The 21,276-nt window shown below is 42.7% G+C and overlaps 1 protein-coding gene across 1 annotated transcript in view; it reads left to right on the top strand.

Moving 5' to 3' along the window:
* The window catches only part of LOC137435494 (uncharacterized), a 58,898-nt gene extending 39,130 nt beyond the window's left edge, over positions 1 to 19,768 (top strand). The window contains exons 5-6 of the mRNA XM_078785088.1: positions 16,115 to 16,226; positions 17,699 to 19,768. Of these exons, the coding sequence (XP_078641214.1) occupies positions 16,115 to 16,226; positions 17,699 to 17,751 (165 nt within the window). The 3' untranslated portion in view covers positions 17,752 to 19,768. The remainder of the gene's footprint in view (positions 1 to 16,114; positions 16,227 to 17,698) is intronic.
* The last annotated feature ends 1,508 nt before the right edge of the window (positions 19,769 to 21,276 follow it).

The raw sequence follows: 21,276 nt of genomic DNA, 5'->3' as shown, positions 1-21,276 counted from the left end.
AATGGCAGACACATGATTTATTTCAGGTTCCATTTGTGGGCGGAGTCGGTCCAGCTGTCCAACCAATAGGGTGAAGGCAGTTCGTTCACACATACATACATATGCATGGTCGGAAAATGAACTGGTATACACACACACACACACACACACACACACACACACACACACACACACACACACACACACACAAATTAAAGGCATCAAAAGGTTTTAACTTTGGTATATGGGAGTACTTTGTAAAAGATGTCCTTCAAAAACATATGCAGCATGTGCTTTGTCATCTACATATTGTTGCGGATTTGAGAATCTTGTTGTAAATATCACCCTGAGTAGTGTAATGATTCCTTGTAAATATCTACGTTTTGTGTGTAAAGGTCAAAGGTCGTCCTCTTAGTTAGTCCATATACATGCACGTAGGCCACCATATACCCTTCTAAGTAGTTATTTCCTTATTATGTGTGTTAGTTTAAGGCTGTGTTCCCCATTAATTGACTCTGCATTGCACCGAATTGAAATAAGGTAGAATCCCCTTTCAATTGCATTGCCTGCATTACCAACTGCATTCGCCGCCATTGCCATGTGCTCTAACTCGGAGAAGAAAGGCGTGTCTTCACCTCGTCATAGGAAGGAGGAGTGAGCCAGCCCCGATCAACCAACCAAGCACGAGGGGTTTGGCTTGAGAGGGCGGAGAGAGAACGATCGGGCAGTTTTGCGAACGTTCCAGGGTGTGGCGCTATAAAACCCGTCACGCGGCGCCCCCCAGAGAAAGTTGAAGTTGAGTTCAGTGGAGGAGGAGCAGCAGAGTTCAGTTCGGTGGAGGAGTGAGCACTGAGAGAGTTGAGTGAACCAACCGCAGCTTTGAGACCACCATAGTCCGGCCCCCCTGTGACACGCAGCTTCGACCCGCTGCTACGCGGGAATCAGATTGCTGTGGGATCGGTGGCATCGGTGGCCATCGAGGTCGAGCCCGACGTCCCGGGTGGGGGCAAAACTCCAGCTGAACCTTCCTCCCCTTCCAGCCATTCGTTCCTGTCATTCCTATCATCATTCCCCGTGTAAGTCTGACTGTCGTCCGTCTTTTGTGTTGTCTTGGGGTTTAAGTAAGACTGCATAGGTAAGCTAGAATTGCTCTGTGTCCTTCTGATCCTTCCATCCTTCTGTAAATTATTTTCGTTTCTTTCCTTCTCCTTGGTTCCTTTGATTGTGTAAATATTAGTAATAAATTATATTTGTTCTTCCTTACCTTCTGGTTTCCTCACATCCGTTCGTCCTTGTCTTTTCCCAATTGAATACCTGTGGCACGATTTGGCCAACGTTCAGAATCGGGTTAGTTTCTGTTAACGGCTGCTAATCCGCTCGGCAATTAACATCTTGTCCGCGGTCTCGAACGAGGTTGCTCACCTGCCTCCCTGGAGGGAGCTGAGCAGCTTCAGGAGCGGAGACGGCCAGTGAAAATAGAAGGGGGACTAACCCCCCCCCCCCCCTAAGGGGAGTGCCATACTCCGTTTCCGCAACAATATTAAAGTAGCGGGAGTTTTCTGTCCATCTATCTCTCTCTTTCCTCCCATTCGTTGGACAGCTGGCCTGACTCCACCCACAATGACGTCATTAGTAGCAAGGCTGACTCCACCCACCGGAATTTTGATTTTCATGCAGTACAGACCGAGCACATCATCAAACCTGTCACGTTCACAATCGCCACCATGCCCTACCTTTACCCTGCTAAAACATAAACTTCCGGGAGCATGCAAGGCAGCGTTTTGTTGCCTATACACCACCCCAAAAAATGGAGAGTGGCACGGGTCCCTGCTAGTCCTTGTGAAAATAAATCACAACTATGCACTGTTATTTGTTTAATCACTAGATTGATTAATGTTATTGTAACATTTAAACAGTGTAGCCAGTACAATCAGTTAAGTGTTCATATTTGCAGTGACGTCACCCTTTTAGTTTTTAGAACTCTCATAAGATCATCGTCAATTCTCTGTATTAATGCATTTATTTATGTCTTAACCTTATATAATACTAGTGGGGTATACTAACACGTTGTGTAAGCAATAACAAACCGTGCTTCTTATGTGGGTACATAATAAATAGAAGCTTTATGATTATAGGCAAGCATGACCGACCTGCTTGCTGCGAGATATCAATTTAGGTTTATTTATTTATTTTACGGATGTGTTTACCGTTTTTATGTAAATTTTCATTCAGATCTTTATTTCACAGTTTACCGTTGTAGAAATTACAATTTTCAAATGCTAGATATTGATTGAGGTTTTTTCTTATTTTTTACGTATGCGCTTATGTTTTTTATGAAAATTTTCATTTACGGATGCCTTCAGATGGTTCTGGGATTTTTCTTGGTGTACCGGATTCAATGTCCATCGGCACGCCAACTTTCAGATTTCTATGTCACCCGGAAGGCACCGAACATTACTATCAGTCAGTCAGTGGTTAGAAAGAGCTACCATCTCTGAATGGTGAAATATACATACACTACATGACCAAAAGTATGTGGACACCCGAACATCGAACATCTCATTCTAAAATCATGGGCATTAATATGGAGTTGGTTCCCCTGTTGGAACTAAGGTGCCGAGCCCGAATCATGAAACACAGTGCCAGACCATTATTCCTCCTCCACCAAACTTTACAGTTGGCACTATGCATTTGGGCAGGTAGCGTTCTCCTGGCATCCGCCAAACCCAGATTCGTCTGTCGGACTGCCAGATGGTGAAGCGTGATACATCACTCCAGAGAACGCGTTTCCACTGCTCCAGAGTCCAATGGCGGCGAGATTTACACCACTCCAGCCAACGCTTGGCATTGTGCATGGTGATCTTAGGCTTGTGTGCGGCTGCTCGGCCATGGAAACCCATTTAATGTGAAGCTCCCGACAAACAGTTATTGTACTGACGTTGCTTTCAGAGGCAGTTTGGAACTCTGTAGTGAGTGTTGCAACCGAGGACAAACGATGTTCATACGCTACGCGCTTCAGCACTCGGCAGTCCTGTTCTGTGAGCTTGTGTGGCCTACCACTTCGTGGCTAAGCTGTTGTTGCTCCGAGACGTTTCCACTTCACAATAACAGCACTTACAGTTGACTGGGTCAGCTCTAGTAGGGCAGAAATTTGACGAACTGACTTGTTGGAAAGGTGGCATCCCATGACGGTGCCACGTTGAAAGTCACTGAGCTCTTCAGTGCAGCCCATTCTACTGCCAATGTTTGTCGATGGAGATTGCATGGCTGTGTGCTTGATTATATGTACCTGTCAACAATGGGTGTCGCTGAAACAGCCGAATCCACTACTTAGAAGGGGTGTCCGCATACTTTTTATAATGCAGTGTATATCAAATATATAAATACAGACTTGGCATTTAATATGGAATTTTTTTTTCTCTTGACTTGGGTTTACTTTCTGAACTCGGCATATCAATCTGGTGAGTTTCTTTTATGCTTCGGTGATTTCTTTGTTAAAAGAACCATGTCACTGATTGTCTGTTGCAGCAAGAAGTCAACAACAGGATTATATCACAGGTGGCGTGACAAAATGTACGGACAGGTACATTTGACGATTGGCTTCACAATCGGGTATAGAAGGGTTGTTGCGTTCTGTATTAGTGGAAAACAACTGCTGCTTGTCTACAAAAGTTATTGCTGCTTCCCCTGGAGATGGTCCGTCAACTCGACAATGCTGTTTGTCATGGAGTGGTGGCTTTACGAAATTCCGGCATGAAACAGCGTGCTATTGCTTGGCAGTATGGCATCACTCAAGGTCAGGTGTCAAATATCCTGAAACGAAATGCTCAGAGGGGTGTCCTGACTCCAATACCGAGGCCAGGACGTCCCCGCAGAACCACAAGGAGGGATGATCGCCAGCTGCACCGGTTAGTCCGCAATGGCCGTACCAAGTCAGCTAAACGGCTTAGGGCTGAGTGGCAGCAACTGACAAATGTGCCTGTATCCAGAAGGCTAGTCAACCAACGACTGGTTCAAGCAGGCTATCGTGCCAGGCATCCCCTGAGAAAGCCACGTCTGACCAGACAACACCACCAGCGACGATTGCAGTGGGCCAGAGAGCACCGTCAATGGCAGCCAGGACACTGGAATAACGTGATCTTCAGTGACGAGTCTAGATTTCTGGTCTATCGTCAAGATGGCCGCGTCCGAGTGCACAGACAAGTGCATGAAGCGTATATCGAAGATTGTATAGTGCCAAGAGTCCAAGCTGGAGGTGGTGGGGTGACCGTTTGGGCTGCTTTTCATGCAGGTGGCAAAACTGACCTGGTTGTTCTGAATGGAAACCTGAACCAGTTCAAGCACAGGGCCATTCTGGAAGAAACATTGCTTCCATTTGTTCATGCAGCCTTTCGAGGAAACTTTGTCTTTCAAGATGACAATGCACGGCCTCATCGTGCTCGCATGATCCAACACTTTCTTGCTGACCGTGGTGTAGAGCATATGGAGTGGCCTGCCATATTCCCGGATATGAATCCGATAGAGAACTTGTGGGCAGAATTAACGCGTCAAATCGACAACTTGGACCAGCAACCGACCTCTGTGCGTGAATTGCAGCAGACTATTGTCATTGCATGGCAAGCGATTCCTGTCCAAACCTTGGCAAATGTCATGAACAGCATGCCTCAACGTGTACCTGCTCTCCTGAATGCTCGTGGGGGTTACACGAAGTACTGAACTGTAATTTTACTGTCCGTAATCCCAGTCGTAATTTAACTTTTGTTTTTGTTATAAAAAATTTTGGCTAATGTGCAAAACAAAGAGATACTTCTGGAAAACGCACAGAAGTTTAATACAGTACTGTCCGTGAATTGAGTTCGATATCACTTTACATCACTTTCAAGGATCAATTTATTTGCTTTGAAATGTCAAATGTGGTTTTTGTTTCTTTTAAAGGTCACATTAACAAAATCTAGAATAATTTCAACATAATTCCAATGAACTTTTGGTTCTAAGTCATCTTGAAAAGTAAGTTCACCCCCACAAAAAAAGATTCCATATTAAATGCCAAGTCTGTATATACAGTCACGTGAAAAAGTAAGTACACCCCATGTAAAGTTTTGACTTTTTCAACATATTTCAACATACAGCTATTTGATCTTCATTTGAGCACTATTGATAGATAAAGGTGATATAATATAACAAATATCATGAAACATTTACATTTTGTAGTCGATTGTATAATTTAAATAAACATAAATGCAAATTTCGCATGTGGAAAAAGTAAGTACACCCCAACATTTATCCTTACTTGAAATACCTAAAATTAGAATCAGGTGCACCAGCTCAGGTGCAAATGATTAGAACATCGTTAGAGAGGATCTTGGAGGAACCTGTCTTATTTAAACCTCAGACATTTAGTTTGGTTTGCTCTTTGTTGTTGAAGTGTGCGGTGTCACCATGCCTGGATCAATAGAGCTCTCTGAGGCCTTCAGAAAGAAGGTTATAGATGCCTACGAGTCTGAGAAGCGATTTTAAAAGATCTCCAAACAATTTGAAATCAATCATTCGACTGTCCGGAAGATCATCTACAAGTGGAGAAGATTCCAAACAACTGCCAACTTGTTCAGGCCAGGCCGCCCCAGCAAGTTCAGCCCGAGAGCAGACCGCAAGATGCTGAAAGAAGTCTCTAAGAACCCCAGAATGTCATCACGGGACCTACAGGTAGCTCTTGCCACTGTTGATGTCAAAGTGCACGAGTCTACCATTAGAAAGAGGCTGCACAAATTTGATCGACATGGGAGGTGTGCCAGGAGGAAACCTTTGCTGTCCAGAAAGAACATCAGGGCAAGACTAAAGTTTGCCAATAAACACCGAGGCAAAGACAAGCACTTCTGGATCAATGTGCTCTGGACAGATGAGTCAACGGTAGAGCTATTTGGCCACAGTACCAGAAGACATGTTTAGCGAAAACCAAAGACAGCATTTGACCACAAGAACCTGATACCAACTGTAAAGCATGGTGGTAGAAATATTATGGTTTGGGGCAGCTTTGCTGCATCAGGGCCTGAGCAGCTCACCATCATATAATCCACTATGAATTCTTCATTGTACCAGAGGGTGCTTGAGGATAATGTGAGGCCATCTGTCGGAAAGTTGAAGCTCAACCGAAGGTGGACCTTGCAACATGACAATGAGCCTAAACATACCAGTACATCCACCAAGGAATGGCTGAAAAGAAAGAAATGGAGGGTTCTGGAATGGCCAAGTCAAAGCCCGGATCTAAATCCCATCGAGATGTTGTGGGGGGATTTGAAACGAGCTGTGCATGCAAGAAACCCATCAAACATCGCACAGCTGAAAGAATTCTGCATGGATGAGTGCGCAAAAATTTCTCCCAGTCGATGTCAGAGACTGGTAGACAGTTACAAGAAACGCCTACTTGAGGTTGTTTCTGCCAAAGGGGGCAATACCACCTATTAGAGCAAAGGGTGTACTTACTTTTTCCACATGCGAAATTTGCATTGATGTTTATTTAAATTATACAATGGACTACAAAATGTAAATGTTTCACGATATTTGTTATATTATGTCACCTTTATCTATCAATATTGTTGAAATGAAGATCAAATATCTGTATGTTGAAATATGTTGAAAAAGTCAAAACTTTACATGGGGTGTACTAATGTACTTACTTTTTCACGTGACTGTCTATTCCCCTTTTTTGGATTTTGCGTTTTTTGCCAGGAAGTATTGAATAATGCATGTGATTTAACCACTGATCGCTGCCGGATGGAGGGGAGGGGGGGGGGGCATTGAAACCACATTTCATTCCAGGAGGGGGTGGGTATTACTTATATTTGAAAAACTGATGTTACATCAAGCCACAAACACATGCTGCCACATGCTGTAATGCCACCAAGAACTCCACACCTTTGTACCGTGTGATGTTCAATATGGCGTTATCATTTATATAAAAATAATACAACATATCCGGTTGCCTACACACACACACACACACACACACACACACACACACACACACACACACACACACACACACACACACACACACACACACACACACACACACACACACACACACACACACACACACACACACATTTCATGTACAAGTTAATGTTAAAATCAAGCGTTCCTCATCTCGTCCATTCCTATTGGGAATCATAGTAGACCTTGTTTTACGACAATGGTAGATCAACTGTCTTGTCATGTTATGAGAGCCAACTTTAAACGAGTCATTGGACCTCAATTGCGGAATTACTGATGTAATGCTACAAACTAAAAATTTCCAAGAGGTGAACCATGCAGTGGCTTGAAAAAAGATCAATGTTATCCACACAAAAGATATAGATTGCAAATGCAATGTCCAAAAGTGAATATTCCCCGGCAGAAGGTTTTGCTTTTATTGATTGCTTCTCTGAAGAAGTGCAGTCTGGATGCTTTTGCACATTTATTCCTGCCATCAAGATCCATAGCCGAGAGCATCAAGAGTACCTACAGCGTTAAGATATGGCAGGTGGATTTAGCCACATAATTGTCAGTTTTAGGCCGATGGCTAACATGCACCGACAATGTAAGATAGCTCTTTACTAATGGAGTTAGTCATGATAAACAAGAGTACTTTCGACGCGAAACGTTTTCATTCAGTGCACAATGAAGTGGGCTTTCTCATTGGGGGTGGCTAAGAGGGCAGCTGGTCCCGCTGTCCATTGTGAGCCAAAGGCCATTGTCGTGGCCGTGGTGGCCCTACGAGGCAGAGTAACACCTGCTTGGGTCGCCAATAGCTGGACGAGCTTATAATGTGAATTGATTCATGCACTTTGCGTTTCAGCTCCCTCAAAATGCACTCAACATCACACACCTGCTCATACTAATTCCCACTGAATCCCACCTTTTAAGGATGGGTCAACCAATGTAGAACTCCAGTTGCTTTGCTGTAGTGCCGTTCGGAGAAGCTACCTGTTCTGCGGTGAAGCAAAACAAATACCTATGTGCATCCTGGCCACACCGTCAGTCCTAAGAAGCGCAGTTGAGTCAAATAGAAACAGCGTTTTGCTTGCACAGCATCTCACAGCGATTTCCTAATTTCTGCAGCTCATAGTGACCATGCAGCACTTTGGAATCCAACCCACTGTGCTGGGAGCACCTGCTTGTATCAACCTTAATCTTCACCTCAACATATACCTCCCCAGAGAGCTGCGGTGTTGCGGTTTGTGTACCGTACTGCATTCCTCGAGGCCCGCGTCCAACTATAGCTCCGATAAATCTTCACAATGTATTCCCAAAGGCTTTCAAAAGCCTTTCTTCCACCGGGCAGCTGGGTCTGGCTGTCTTTCTAATATAAAAGTCCCAGGTGTAATATTCATAGGCTGTCTGTAGGCATGGCAGCAGAGACCACGTGCACCCTGTGATATTGCAATCCGAAAGCCTTTAATTCATGGTCACATAATCACTATGCATCCTAATGTTATAAAAAGGGTGAGGAAACCGCAAGCAACCGATAATGAAAGCACCACGGTTAAACAAATCCTTATCGCCATTTTATCATTTCACAAGTCCGACTTGTAAATCGAACAAAAGGGATGCTAGGTTCACTACACGTTGGCTTAATTCGTTGTATGGAACTTTTTTTTTTTATAAGAAATTGAAATGTTAAATGCCCCTTTTGCCATTAATCCCAATCTAAAAGTTTATGGACACTTTTGTCCTTGGTGAGAACTTAAAATACATCTAATTGCTGTCAATAATGGAAACAAATAATGCTTCACTGATTTGGAATAAGCAATGTTGACCAAAAAACAGTAGATAACAAGAAATAGCAATCAGAGATTGCAAACCCTCGCCAGGATGTATTTTCAGTGGTTTTTAAGGCTTTTGTGTTAAAACAAATATGGCAACCGAACCACGTGACCGATGACGTCATCATTATTTATTTCTAAACCAATTTATTCCTAGATTATGCTCAAGAAATTTCATCTTGATCGGATGAAGTTTTGTACTTGTCGAATTAATGATGTCATAATGGAGGCATCTATGACATCATCATTAACATATGTTATTCCCCATGGAGAGTTCTTTACAATGAGCCATGTCTCAATTGTTTCTATTCAGCACTTTTGGAGATATAGAGGTGCAAAGTTTTTTCGGTTTTTCCAAGATGGCGGCCGAACCATGTGACCGATGACATCATTATTTTGTTTCTCCACCAATTTATGCCTACATCACGCTCAAGAAATTTAATCTTGATAGGATGAAGTTTTGTACTTGTCGCATTATGACGTCATAATGGAGGCACCTATGACATCATCATTAACATATTTTATTCCCCATGGAGAGTTCTTTACAATGAGCCATGTCTCAATTTTTTCTATTCAGCGCTTTCGGAGATTATAGAGGTGCAAAGTTTTTCGGTTTTTCCAAGATGGCGGCCGAACCATGTGACCTATGACGTCATAATTATCATAAAATTCTACAGGTGGAGTTGCACCTAGGGTGAAAATTTCCTGTCAATTGGACCAACGGTTACAGAGAAAATCATATTTATTCGGTGCGCACAAACAAACAAGAAGACGTCATGCAGAGCACGATACTTGCAAAATACGCCCCCCCCCACCCCCACCCCTCCCAAAGAAAAAAAAATTCCATTGATACAGCAAATTGTCCATTTCATCAAGATTAAAATTGACAATCTTGATCAAAGCTCAGGTCAATAGGAAGAAAAGTGACGATTTTTCAGATGAAAAATGATGATTTTGGAAGGTTGACCTTGAGTTGACCTTTGACCTTTTGACCTCAAAAATAGCTGGTTTCCCTATTTAGTGACAATGTGCAAATGCTGTTCAATTTTCAAGTCAATCGGATGAAAATTTATGGTTTTTCAGATAAGTGATTTTGGAAATTTGACCTTGAGTTGACCTTTGACCTTTTGACCTTAAAAATAGTATCTTTCCCAATTTAGTGATTCAATATGCAAATGCTGTTCAATTTTCAAGTCAATCGGTTGAGAATTGACGGCTTTTTAGAAGAAAATTGATGATTTTTAAAATTTGACCTTAAGTTGACCTTTGACCTTTTGAGCTCAAAAATAGTATGTTTCCCAATTTCGTGACTTGATATACAAATGCTATTCAATTTTCAAGTCAATCGGATTTAAAATGGCGATTTTAGAAATTTGACCAGATGACCTTTGACCTTTGACCTCAAAATCAATAGGCTTCTCAATTGGGACGACTTATACAATGTTGTGAAGTTTCGTGACGATCGGTTTAGAATTGTGACCTGTAGGCCGGTGACAGACAAACAGACAGACAGACAAACAGACAGAACCACAAACGGAACCGACCAATATACTTGAAAAATCTTCGATTTTGCAAGTAACAAACAGACAAACAAACAGACTCAAATGCAATACTCTGTCCTCAGGTGAGGGTAACTAGAACAGCATTTGGTGAAGTGCATACCTCTGCCAAGCCGAACTGTTTACGTTTTGTAATCCACGTCTGGATCCGACATGAACCAAAATCGGATCAGCTTGTACTTGTCACCTACCCAACTCATCCACTAAGTTGTCACAATCTTTTAAAACTTTTTGAAATATCATGCTAATCTTACTATAATTCACCAAATGTCCGTTTGTCTGTTCAAAGGTACCGTAAAAACTGCTGAACCAATCGCAAAGATATTTTGGGTGGGTAATCCTGGGATCTCCAGGAGTAAAATAGGCTATTTAGTTTTCCCAATTTCAGCTTTGGTCTCCAGCATTCTCAGGTTTGGACTCCCACATAACATTCACGTTCGCATAACGTTCATTGTGACGATGTTCTCATTGTGACGATGTATGTGTTCACGGTAGTGTTTGACGTGATGGTGTGAACGTAATTTCGTAATGTTTTTCGTTTCGTAATCCTTTAATGAACGTTTAATGTTTAATGAACGTTTAATGCCCTTCGATGTCCGGGGCCGCACGTGCGCTACACTGGACGGGCCAGCGTGTACCTTGCCCTTCGCCGTCAGACTCGGGTAAACCGCTGAGCCCCATCCGTGATGGGGACTGGGGCTTGAGACAGTGTCCCACGAACGAGGAATTCCCAGTAAGCGCGAGTCATCAGCTCGCGTTGATTAAGTCCCTGCCCAGTGCCCTTTGTACACACCGCCCGTCGCCGCAAAAGCATCACAATGAAACACAATCACAATTCACATATTCGTGCAATTCGAAAAAATACGAATAAATAAATTCGAATTCGAATATTTTCAAACCGATATGAACAGTGATGTGACTTTTATTGAAATTCTAAAGTTACTGTTTTGATTTTGATGATTTACGTGTGATATGATTTGACGGATGTTTGTATGAATTGTTTAAAATAAAAAAATTCTGCCTTCAATTTCTGATATTTTGCCTTTTCATTTCGGCTTCCCAATTGAAGCCCCGCCCGTAGGTCGGGTACCGTTGCTAGTATCATGTAATACGTTGTTTTTGGCCCCGTCTCTCAATGGTTAAGAATCACTGAAATATATTAAAATGAATTTATCGGATTTGGATCCGGATCTTCACCAAAACCGAATAATTTCGTCCTTGTCACATACCCAATCTGTTCACCAAATTTCGTCTGAATCCATCCATAACTTTTTGAGATATCCTCCTATATATTGTTTTTGGCCTTTCTCTGAATGGTGAAGAATCACTTTAAAATAATCCAGATTTTCACCAAAATTCTGCACTGCAAAATTTAAGACTCTCTGCTCACCTTCACTCTTTCATTCCTCTTTTCTCCTGCCTCTGGAACAAACTCCCTCACTCCCTTCAATCCCACTCCTCCCTCCAGGGCTTCAAAACAGCTGTTCACCACCATCTCTTATCTTCCCCCATCCAAAACCTTGATCTTTTCTTCCCCCGTTAATACACCCCAAATCCGCCTCTTTTCAAATTCCGTTTTCCTTCCTGAAAGTTCCTGTAGTCTCCATCTTGTTTATCCCATGTACCTCACACCAGCCCTCTCCCTTCCACAGATCTCCCGATGTCCCTGTTCTCCACTATTGTTAAACTTCCCTCTCTCTCCCCCTCTCGTCTACCACTCCCTTTATTATTATGTTTCATGTGTGTTTCTGTTTATGTTTTATGTGTTAGCTCTTACACAAGCCTCGACTTTGTATACAAAAAAAAATCTAATCAATTCTTCCTCATCAGACACCCAACCTGTCCACCAAATTTCGTCCAAATCCATCAAGAACTTTTGAGATGTCCTGCTCACAGACAAACAGACAGACAGGGGTGAAAACTGCAACCTCCGTCCACTTTCGGAGGTGGAGAGAACTAGGTGTATTGCGTATACGAGGGCACACATTGAATCTGTGTCAATATTTTGTTATATCTATATACAATTTCCAAAAAACAATGGAGTAGGATGGAGTGGTGCACAAAAATTCTTCAATGGCTTACCATCCAATCTGGAGCATGTGTTGTCTCATATTCTAGGTTTTGAGCTTCAGGGTTGTCCCTCAAAAGCAATGTATGATGATCATTGACAATATCCTTAATAAAGTCAAAAAAAATCGTGCTCTCGCTTCTTTGTCACCTGCTGAAAGTGTCTGTGTATGAATTATTACCTTTATGCTGTCCAGTCTGAGTTCTGATTACCGATCCCGACTGGAACGTCAAAAAACGCGTCACCCCTGTGATGGACGTTAAGCTGGGTGTCCCGTCTGCTATCATTAGTTGATGGACATTTAATATCCATTGTGTCCTTCACGAAGATCCATGGTGTCTTTGTGTAGGCGAGTTATTCCCGGAATCCTGAACAAATTGCAAATTGCTGCCACCTTCAGTTGAACGCCAGGCCCGGCCACACGTTTTTTGAAAGACCGAAGGCAAACCTCCTTCTCGGCCGAACCTGCATGAAGGTGGGATAAATTGGAGCCATTAAAGTAGTAGTAGTAGTAGTAAGAGTAGTAGTAGTGGTAGTAGCAGTAGTCGTTTAATTGCCTGGGCAAATTGAAGCTAATATGGATACAAGGTCCTTCAGGAATATCCTTCGTGCAAATTACCTGTTCATGCAAAGTGAGGATGAGTAGCTGCATGTACACCTGCCCTGGTGCCTCATCACTGCTGTGTGAATATCTCTCCACTACAAATTCCATTTAATGCTCCAATCAGTTGTTACACACCCAGAGGTTACAGATTTGATTCCTGTTTTTATCCTAATGCGTCATTGATGTAAATGTTTTTTCAGAGGTAGCATGCATGTCTTAGAGTTGTCTTCTCTGGGTTCAACTCCCGACCTGGTGCTTCGCGGACAAGGCATTGTATCAGTGTGCTTTCCTTCGGAGGACTGTTTAGTTGCATGTCCCATTTGTTAAAATTTGATGGACGTTAAAGATCCTAAGGGGCCTATCGCAAGAGTAGGCCATTGTGTACCGGCATCCTAAGCTAATTCCGAATTCCGACACAAATATGTCAGGGCAGTGCATCAGTGACAAAGCCACTCCTCAGTAATGATGTAACCAGAGGGCCGAATTCATAATTGAATCTCAGTCCTTGCATTCGCAAAGGAATAAATAAATGAATGCCGAGCTGAGGTCATGCCTCTTATGCAGCATGCCATTAGAGTTCGGCAGAAATTTAGAATTTAGCCAAAGTGCCAGCATACAATGGCTTACTCTCTTTGAAAGGCAATGATGTTGGAAGGGGAGGTGGGGGAGGATCTGTAAAATCCAGAAGTGAGTAAAAGCAAAGAGGAAAGCTGGCTTACATTTCCTCCAAAGTACAGCACTCTGTGATGCAACACCCTGCCTGCAATGGATTAGGGTGACCATTGGCAGTTGGATTCTATTCCGGTGGGAATAGAAACGAGACAGGAAAATTCGAGCCGAGAACACCACCTCTGAACTATCCCATCATCCCGCTCCAGCACGTTAACTGGGAGGGAGTTCTGATGGAAACTATTGAGGAGATGCACACAAATAAATCCCCAATTATATTGATGCATAAAATTTCATGAAAGAAGGAAGTACAAAAAAAAAGATTAGAAACTACAACCGCACTCGGTAGAGCGCATACCTCCACCAGGCTAAACAGTTTGTTTGTATCCCACTGATGGGCCAGAGCTGGATCTGGACCTGAAGCAAAATCTAATTGGCTTGTACTTGTCGCCGAACCAACTCATCCACCTAGTTTAGTCATCATTGGTCCACAACTTTTTGAATTATGAATTATGAGATAACGTGATATACAGTTCATCGTTTTTGGCCCGATCACTCAATGGTGAAGAATGAATGAATGAATGAATGATCGTTTTAAGGCCATTTTCCCCGCTACAGCGGGGGTTAGCCTTGCGGGCCCCATGACAATCATGGTTCCCTGTTTGAGGTAATGTTTTTATGGCCGGATGCCCTTCCTGACGCCAACCCTTGGTCACGCTCTTACGATGCGTAGGGATACGGTGTACCTATTCTAAATCGGGGTACACACCGGGATCATTCATCCCAGCAAGCTGGTACTCAATTTGCCGACCTCGGAAGGATGACAGGCTGAGTCAACCTCGCGTTAATTCAGCGATCGACCGGGATTCGAACCCAGGATCCTAGGATCCCAAGCCGGCACCCGAACCGCTAAGCTCACTCTTGCGTGTGATCTTGTGGGACGTCTTGTTGGGCAGACATCTGTGTCGGTGGCAAATGACGTGGGGCAGCTCTTGGTTTTTCTGGTGGCATGTGACTTGAGGGTACTTTGTGTTTGTCTGGTTGCTGCCAGAATTGAAGAATCAATTAACAAATTTATAAATTCTGGTATCCGGATCCAGATCTTCACCAAAATCGAATCGATTTGTCGATGTCACACACACAACCTGTCCACCAAATCTCGGACGAATCCATCCATAACATTTTGAGATATCGTGCTATATAATCAGTTTTAGGCCCATCACTCAATGGTGAAGAATCACTTAAAAATTCTCTGATCCAGATTTTAATCTTCAACAAAATTGATCCATGTCTTCCGTGGCACACACCTAACCTGTCTACCAAGTCTTGTACGAATCCGTCCATAAATTTTGAGATATCGTGATATACATCACATCATTTTTTCCCGATCTCTCAATGGTGAAGAGTCACATAAGAAATCTCAGATCAAGATCCAGATACGGATCTTCACCAAAATCGAATCCTTTCGTCCTTGTCGCATACCCAACCTCTCCACCAAATTTCAGCCGAATCCGTCTAAAATATTTTGAGATATCCTGTTTACAGACAAACGGACAGGGGTGAAAACATAACCTCTGTCCACCTTCGGTGGCGGAGGTAACAAATTAAAAGGTCAAACCAAACAAACAAAATAATATTATAAGGTAAGTCAGTAGCAGCATCAAATGATGCTCATCTGTGAGGGTGACTTTTTTCGCTGAAATTGGAGAGAAAGTTCAGACTAGTCTCGGCGATGGACTTGTTGCCCATCAGAACAGCCCATGTTCTCAAATCCTGCTCTGATAATCTCGCCTATATCTACTGTACACGGCCTACACATTGTCTCTTACTCTATGCCTGGAAATCAGACAACTTCATTGCCATAGACAAGAAGGGTACAAAAACAGATCCGATTAACTATAGGCCAGATCCCTTACTTCCAATTATAAGCAAAAACACAGCAACAACATGCATTTTAAGGCCATTTTCCCTGCTGGAGCGGGGGTTAGCCTTGCGGTCCCCAAGACAATCTTCTCCATTTTGCCCTATTTTCTGCATCTCTCCTTGTTAACCCCCTTGCCCGCATTTCTTCTTCGACCATCTTTAGCCAAGTCTTTCTTGGTCTTCCCCGTCCTCTACTTCCTTCTACATTCATTTCCATCACTCTTCTCAACCAGTCACTTTCATCCTTCCTCAACACATGACCAAACCATCTCAACCTGTTCCTCTTCACAGCGTCAATCACAGGCTCCATTCCCATCATCTTTCGCAATTCATCATTTGTCTTCCTCTCTCTCAACGATACTCCGCAAATCCAATTATAAGCAACTGAAGCATAATATAATCTCAGTCGATATCAAGTCCTTTCTTTTCTCAAAAGTCCTCATCTCTTTAACATCAGCATGGATTCTGTTCTGGCCACTGAAATGTGGAGTTACTGCTGCTTCTGTTTCAGCAATGGCTAGAAACCATGACTCTCAAGCAAGAGGCCGCTTCACCTGCCAAACTGTCGATTTGGGCCATCCAAAACCACCTTTCCTGGCTGACCAACTTCCTCCACTCACCAAGTCAGTGCACAGCTGTCAGTGGTATATTTCAATCACCTTTCCATCTTCCTCCTCATATACATAAACAATCTTTTTGATTCTCGGCAAAATCCTTATCCCATTGACAGGCAGACATCAGCTTAAATTTTTTAAACAACGTCACAGCAGAAGGGTCGAGCCCAAATCCAAGAGGAGCCTCTGTGAAAAAGCAAAGACAGAAGATGGGAAAATGTGGTAATTACATAAGATCTAGATGATTGATTTGAGATTCGAATTGTTGCAAGTTGATGGAAGTCAGGAATAAACTGTTGGGGAGGCTGTTCCAAAGAGAGGCAGTGCAAGGGAAAAGGAAAGAGGCATGGATGTATGGGTGCGGAAGGGAGTATAATGCAGAAAGGGTGACAAGTAGAAGCTAGACTGATGGAGTGAAGAAGAGGAGGAACAGAAACAGAGTTTGACAGATCACTAACAAGTAACTTTCATATAGTAGAAGTAGAAGAGGTACAGGGAAGAGACTGCTCGATGGTGGGCAAAGGTTGTCGATAGCTCGACAAAGTACAGTGGTATCATTAATCAGTCAAAGATCCTGCCTTGGCTTGGACATGATCCAGAATACCGATGACTGATGGAGGATCCCTTTAATAAAAATGATGTTGATTTAGTTTTTTTTTAAAGAATCTTTTTGATTCCTCTTCCAGTTTATTCTCCAGTGCACGTTTACAAATGTCAACTTTAAGACTGATGTATAACAGGACCAACAGCAGTTTGTGCTTCACCATAAAGACTCATACATACTTGGTGTTGGTCATGTGACCACATTGCTTCTACTTTGTTTCTTAAGAAAATTATCAATCTTTTGGATCTTCCCTTCCTGGTATTTATATAATGAAATATCATTTTTGTCCTTTCCCTTTTTCCTATTTCCTCCAAAGCCAGTGAATGTGTTTATGTTGCTCCTTTTATGACGTTTAACTGTGGAGTTTAAGACTTCGTCTGAGTTGAATGAGTTAACAGCAACGGAATGTGACTAGGCAGCTGATGCACACGGACCGTTCACATCTCATTGCGTGATTTGTGCTTTTGGAATCAATGTGAAAATTGACAACTTTTTCACACATTACCTCGGTGGAGGAAACTCTCGAGAAAAGCAATATGGCGATTCCACGTTATTATACATGCCGTACGTAGCCAAGCTATTCACTCATCCACGGAATTGGGATTCAAAGAGAATATTACAATGATGAGATATATGCCAAACAACAAAGCCGTCATCCTGCTGGGCACAACACAAAACAATGCCAGTGCGGCCACAAGTGGCAAGAAGAAACCAGATATCATCACGCATCATAGTCACACCAAAGGGAGAGTTGATGTCATGGATCAAAGGACTCTAACCCACTCCAGTAAATGACAGGTAGGAAGCTAGCCAGCTATAAAGTGCAACAATGTCATGGAACTTTGTTTTTTAAAAGTGCAAACCTTCCTTTCCGCAGGTTTCACCCAGACCACCACACCGGAGTGTGGCACAGCAACTGCTTGTTTTTGAAAGACTTCGTCAATGAAATATTGACATCACAGGACTACAAACCCCAAACTTGATAACGTGCAATCGGCGATGGATCCGAATGGCATTGTTATTTTGAAGGATATTGTTCCTCCACTCTCCTACTGCCCACTATACTCCCCCACCCCTCCCCTCCCATTTCCCACACCACCAATCAAACTCCTCCATGGGAAGCACTGATGGAAAGATATGTCCACACATAGACATGAAGTGTGTGCAAGTCTAAAGCAAACGTTAAGGAAAGTAAAGTTTACAAAAAAAAATCGTGTTAATTGTAGCATACAACATCTACAGGGTGTTCCAAAAGGACCTGGACAACTTTGGTTGTTAATATATTTAAAACATTATATATTTAAATTTAAATAATATATTATCAGTTGACATCCATGGGGAGGAGATAGCCTTGCTTTGGCTTAGCGGTTAGGGTGCCGGCTTGGGATCCGAGGATCCTGGGTTCGAACTCCGGTCGATCGCTGAATTAACGCCAGGGGGGTTGACTCAGCCTGTCATCCTTCCGAGGTCGGCAAATTGAGTACCAGCTCACTGGTAATTCCCTGTGTGTCGCAAGAGGCGACTAACAGGGTTGGCGGCAGGAAGAGCATCCGGCCATAAAAGATTGCTTAAAAAAGGAGACCACGGTACCCGAAAAAGGCCAACCCCCGCTCTGTGGGGAAAAATGGCCACTAAAGGTGTTTCATCCATGGGGAGGAGGAAATTCCTCCTGAGGTAATGGTTTACATGATACAAATCAATCAATACACTTCAATGTGAGCTCCGTTTGTCGTGTGCAGGACATCAAGGCAGTACACAAGTTCTTTTAATCTGTGGGAAGGTGAATCCTACCAACATGTTTATATAAATTGTTGAGGTCACTGTATCCTCTGCAAAGAAAAACGGAACCACCAAGCAGTCATGTAGAAGGCCACACCACACATTGACCTTTGGACTACCTCGTGTGTGTTTCAATAATCACGTGGGGTTTTCAGACCCGCAGATCCTCACATTGTGCTGGTTGACCTTCCCCGATACATGAAAGCAACCTTCGTCTGTGAACGTGACCTTTTTCAGGTAATCCTCGTCATCCTCCATGCGACTGAGCATTTCCAAGGCACATGCCTTGCGTTTGGGTCCGTCGTATGGTTTGAGTTCCTGCAGAATCTGCACCTTATAGGTATAAAGCTTCATTATTTCATGTAAATCCTGAATACAGTGGTGGTTGGTAGTCCCAGTTCTCGGGATACACATAAGATTGAAATTTCTGGGACATTGTTGAAATGATTCATGCACTTGTTCAACGTCTACTGCACTTGTGCTTGGTTGACCGGTACTTTTCGGTTTCTGACAACTTCTAGTCTCCTTAAACCGCCTGTACCACTCTGATACTAATCCACGATGGTGAATTCCTTCAACACCTTGTATGGAAATTATGCTGAATTTGCGTGTCGGATATTGTCTCGATGAACCATTCGATGCCCTGACTCTCTCCTTTGGAGTCGCCATTTTATTTTACATTAAACCACCAGACCTGAAAATAAAAAAAACTTTGAGTTTCTGTACCATATAAACCAAAGGGTATCGTTGCATCATTTGTGGTACTAAATATATTACCAAAATTGTCCAGGTCTTTTTGGAACACCGTGTTTCATACATAAATTGTCGGTAAATTAGTTTAACAAACTATTGAAGTTGTTCACCATGTAAAATATAGGTGCAGTTTAACCTAAAATACCATTGGATTTCCAAACTTCAGATTTCATATTGCACATTTGTCATACTTTTTTTTCAACATTTCCTCAAAGCCATTAAAAGCAAGAATAATGATATTTAATTTGTTACTCATATATTTAATTCTAAACCAGTGTGAAAACCTACAGTGGTCGGTGGTCGTATTGACCCCTACAATATGTCAACGTGACTAAAAGTAACTATTTGTATAACAGTTAAACGATGAGCAGGAGTTGTAATCAAGCCTGTAATAAAAGGATTTACCCTAAAACGAGCCTCTCCTCAGACTCTTCATTCAATGAGTTTTTCTGTTTTCTAAACTCTATTAACTCAGGAAATAAATTTAAACTTTTGTTGATCAAAATAATTCGATGTGTCTCATCTATCAATGAAAGGAATGTGTCTGCAGGTCTGTTTTCGTTTCCTATTCCTTCCCTCACCACTTCGTGCAATGTCACCAAACTTCGTAATTATAATTAACAATATCTTACAATTCTGGTTAAGCCATCTAAATTTACTTACAACTCCTCCAGTCCTCCATTTATACCATCCGACCCCATCAAAGGTACGCTCATGTTGGATGACATCACTGCCTTCTGGTGGGCGATGCTTCTGGTGCCATTCCGGTTGCTGTTGTTATTGGCCGCTGCTCTAGGGCCTTCTCATATAAATCCTATGCCATCCTATCACCAGTCTTTAACGGGAATATCCGTAAATTTACTATAATTTAAATGCTTTGAAAAATACAAACCTAAGTAATAGCAAAAAAAAAAGAATTAACAAATTAACCCAAAAATTTTTTTTTTAACAAATAGGTATTTTTTTTGCTTGTTTGTGTAGAGTCTTATGATTACGCTAGTATGATTGTACATGCTGCCCTGTCTTCTAGCAACCATTGAAATTGGTTTAGAATACTGTGATACTGTTTAAAATACCTTTATTCAGTGTAGTTCTACCATGTGAGCGTCCACGAGATGTAGCAGACAAAAACAGGATGCAACACACACAAAAGAAACAGTAGAGAGAGGGGGGAAACACCAACAGCAGAGTTGAAGTCCATGGTAGAGGAAAACTTGGACAAACTAGAACTGCACTCAGTTTTTTTTGTTTGTTTGTTTGTTTTTTTGTATACTGAATCGAGGCTCGTGAAAGAGCTAACATTTACTTCACAAACAAATCGACCAGACAAACAAAATACACAAAAAGAGGGAGCGGAAGACAAGATGGGGAGAAAAGGGGAAGCACACAAACACAACATCCGAGAACAGGGAGAGGTGTGGAAGGGAGAGGGCCCAGGGGGAGGAGGCATGGGAAGGGGGGGGGGGGAGGGAGAAGTATAAAGCACAAGGACACCAAGGACTTCCAGGACAGAAGTTGGTATTTCAAAAAGTGGAATTGGGGTGAAATTAGCGGGGGTAGAAAAGATCAAGGTTTTGGATGGGGGAAGATAAGAGATGGTGGTGAACTGCTGTTTTAAAGACTTGGAGGGTGGAGTGGGATTGAAGAGAGTGAGGGAGTTTGTTCCAGAGGTGGGAGAAAAGAGGAATGAAGGAGTGAAGGTGAGCAGAGAGTCTTGATTTTGGCAGTTTAACCAAAAGAGGGTTGCAGGCAGATCTTGTGCGACCTGTAGGAATATTTGCGGGACAGAGCCCAGAGAGAGCTGGGGGGGCAAGGCCAGAGAGGAGTCGGTAGAAGACGGAAAGACCACCAACCTGCCTGCGGTGAGTGAGTGAGAGGCCCTTGGAGTTAGCTTCATCGCGGGAGATTCCAATGATTCTGAAT

Source organism: Myxine glutinosa, chromosome 9, assembly GCF_964187855.1.
Source record: "Myxine glutinosa chromosome 9, kmMyxGlut1.1, whole genome shotgun sequence".
Lineage (NCBI taxonomy): Eukaryota > Metazoa > Chordata > Myxini > Myxiniformes > Myxinidae > Myxine > Myxine glutinosa.
This window is presented reverse-complemented; position numbering and strand designations above follow the sequence as displayed.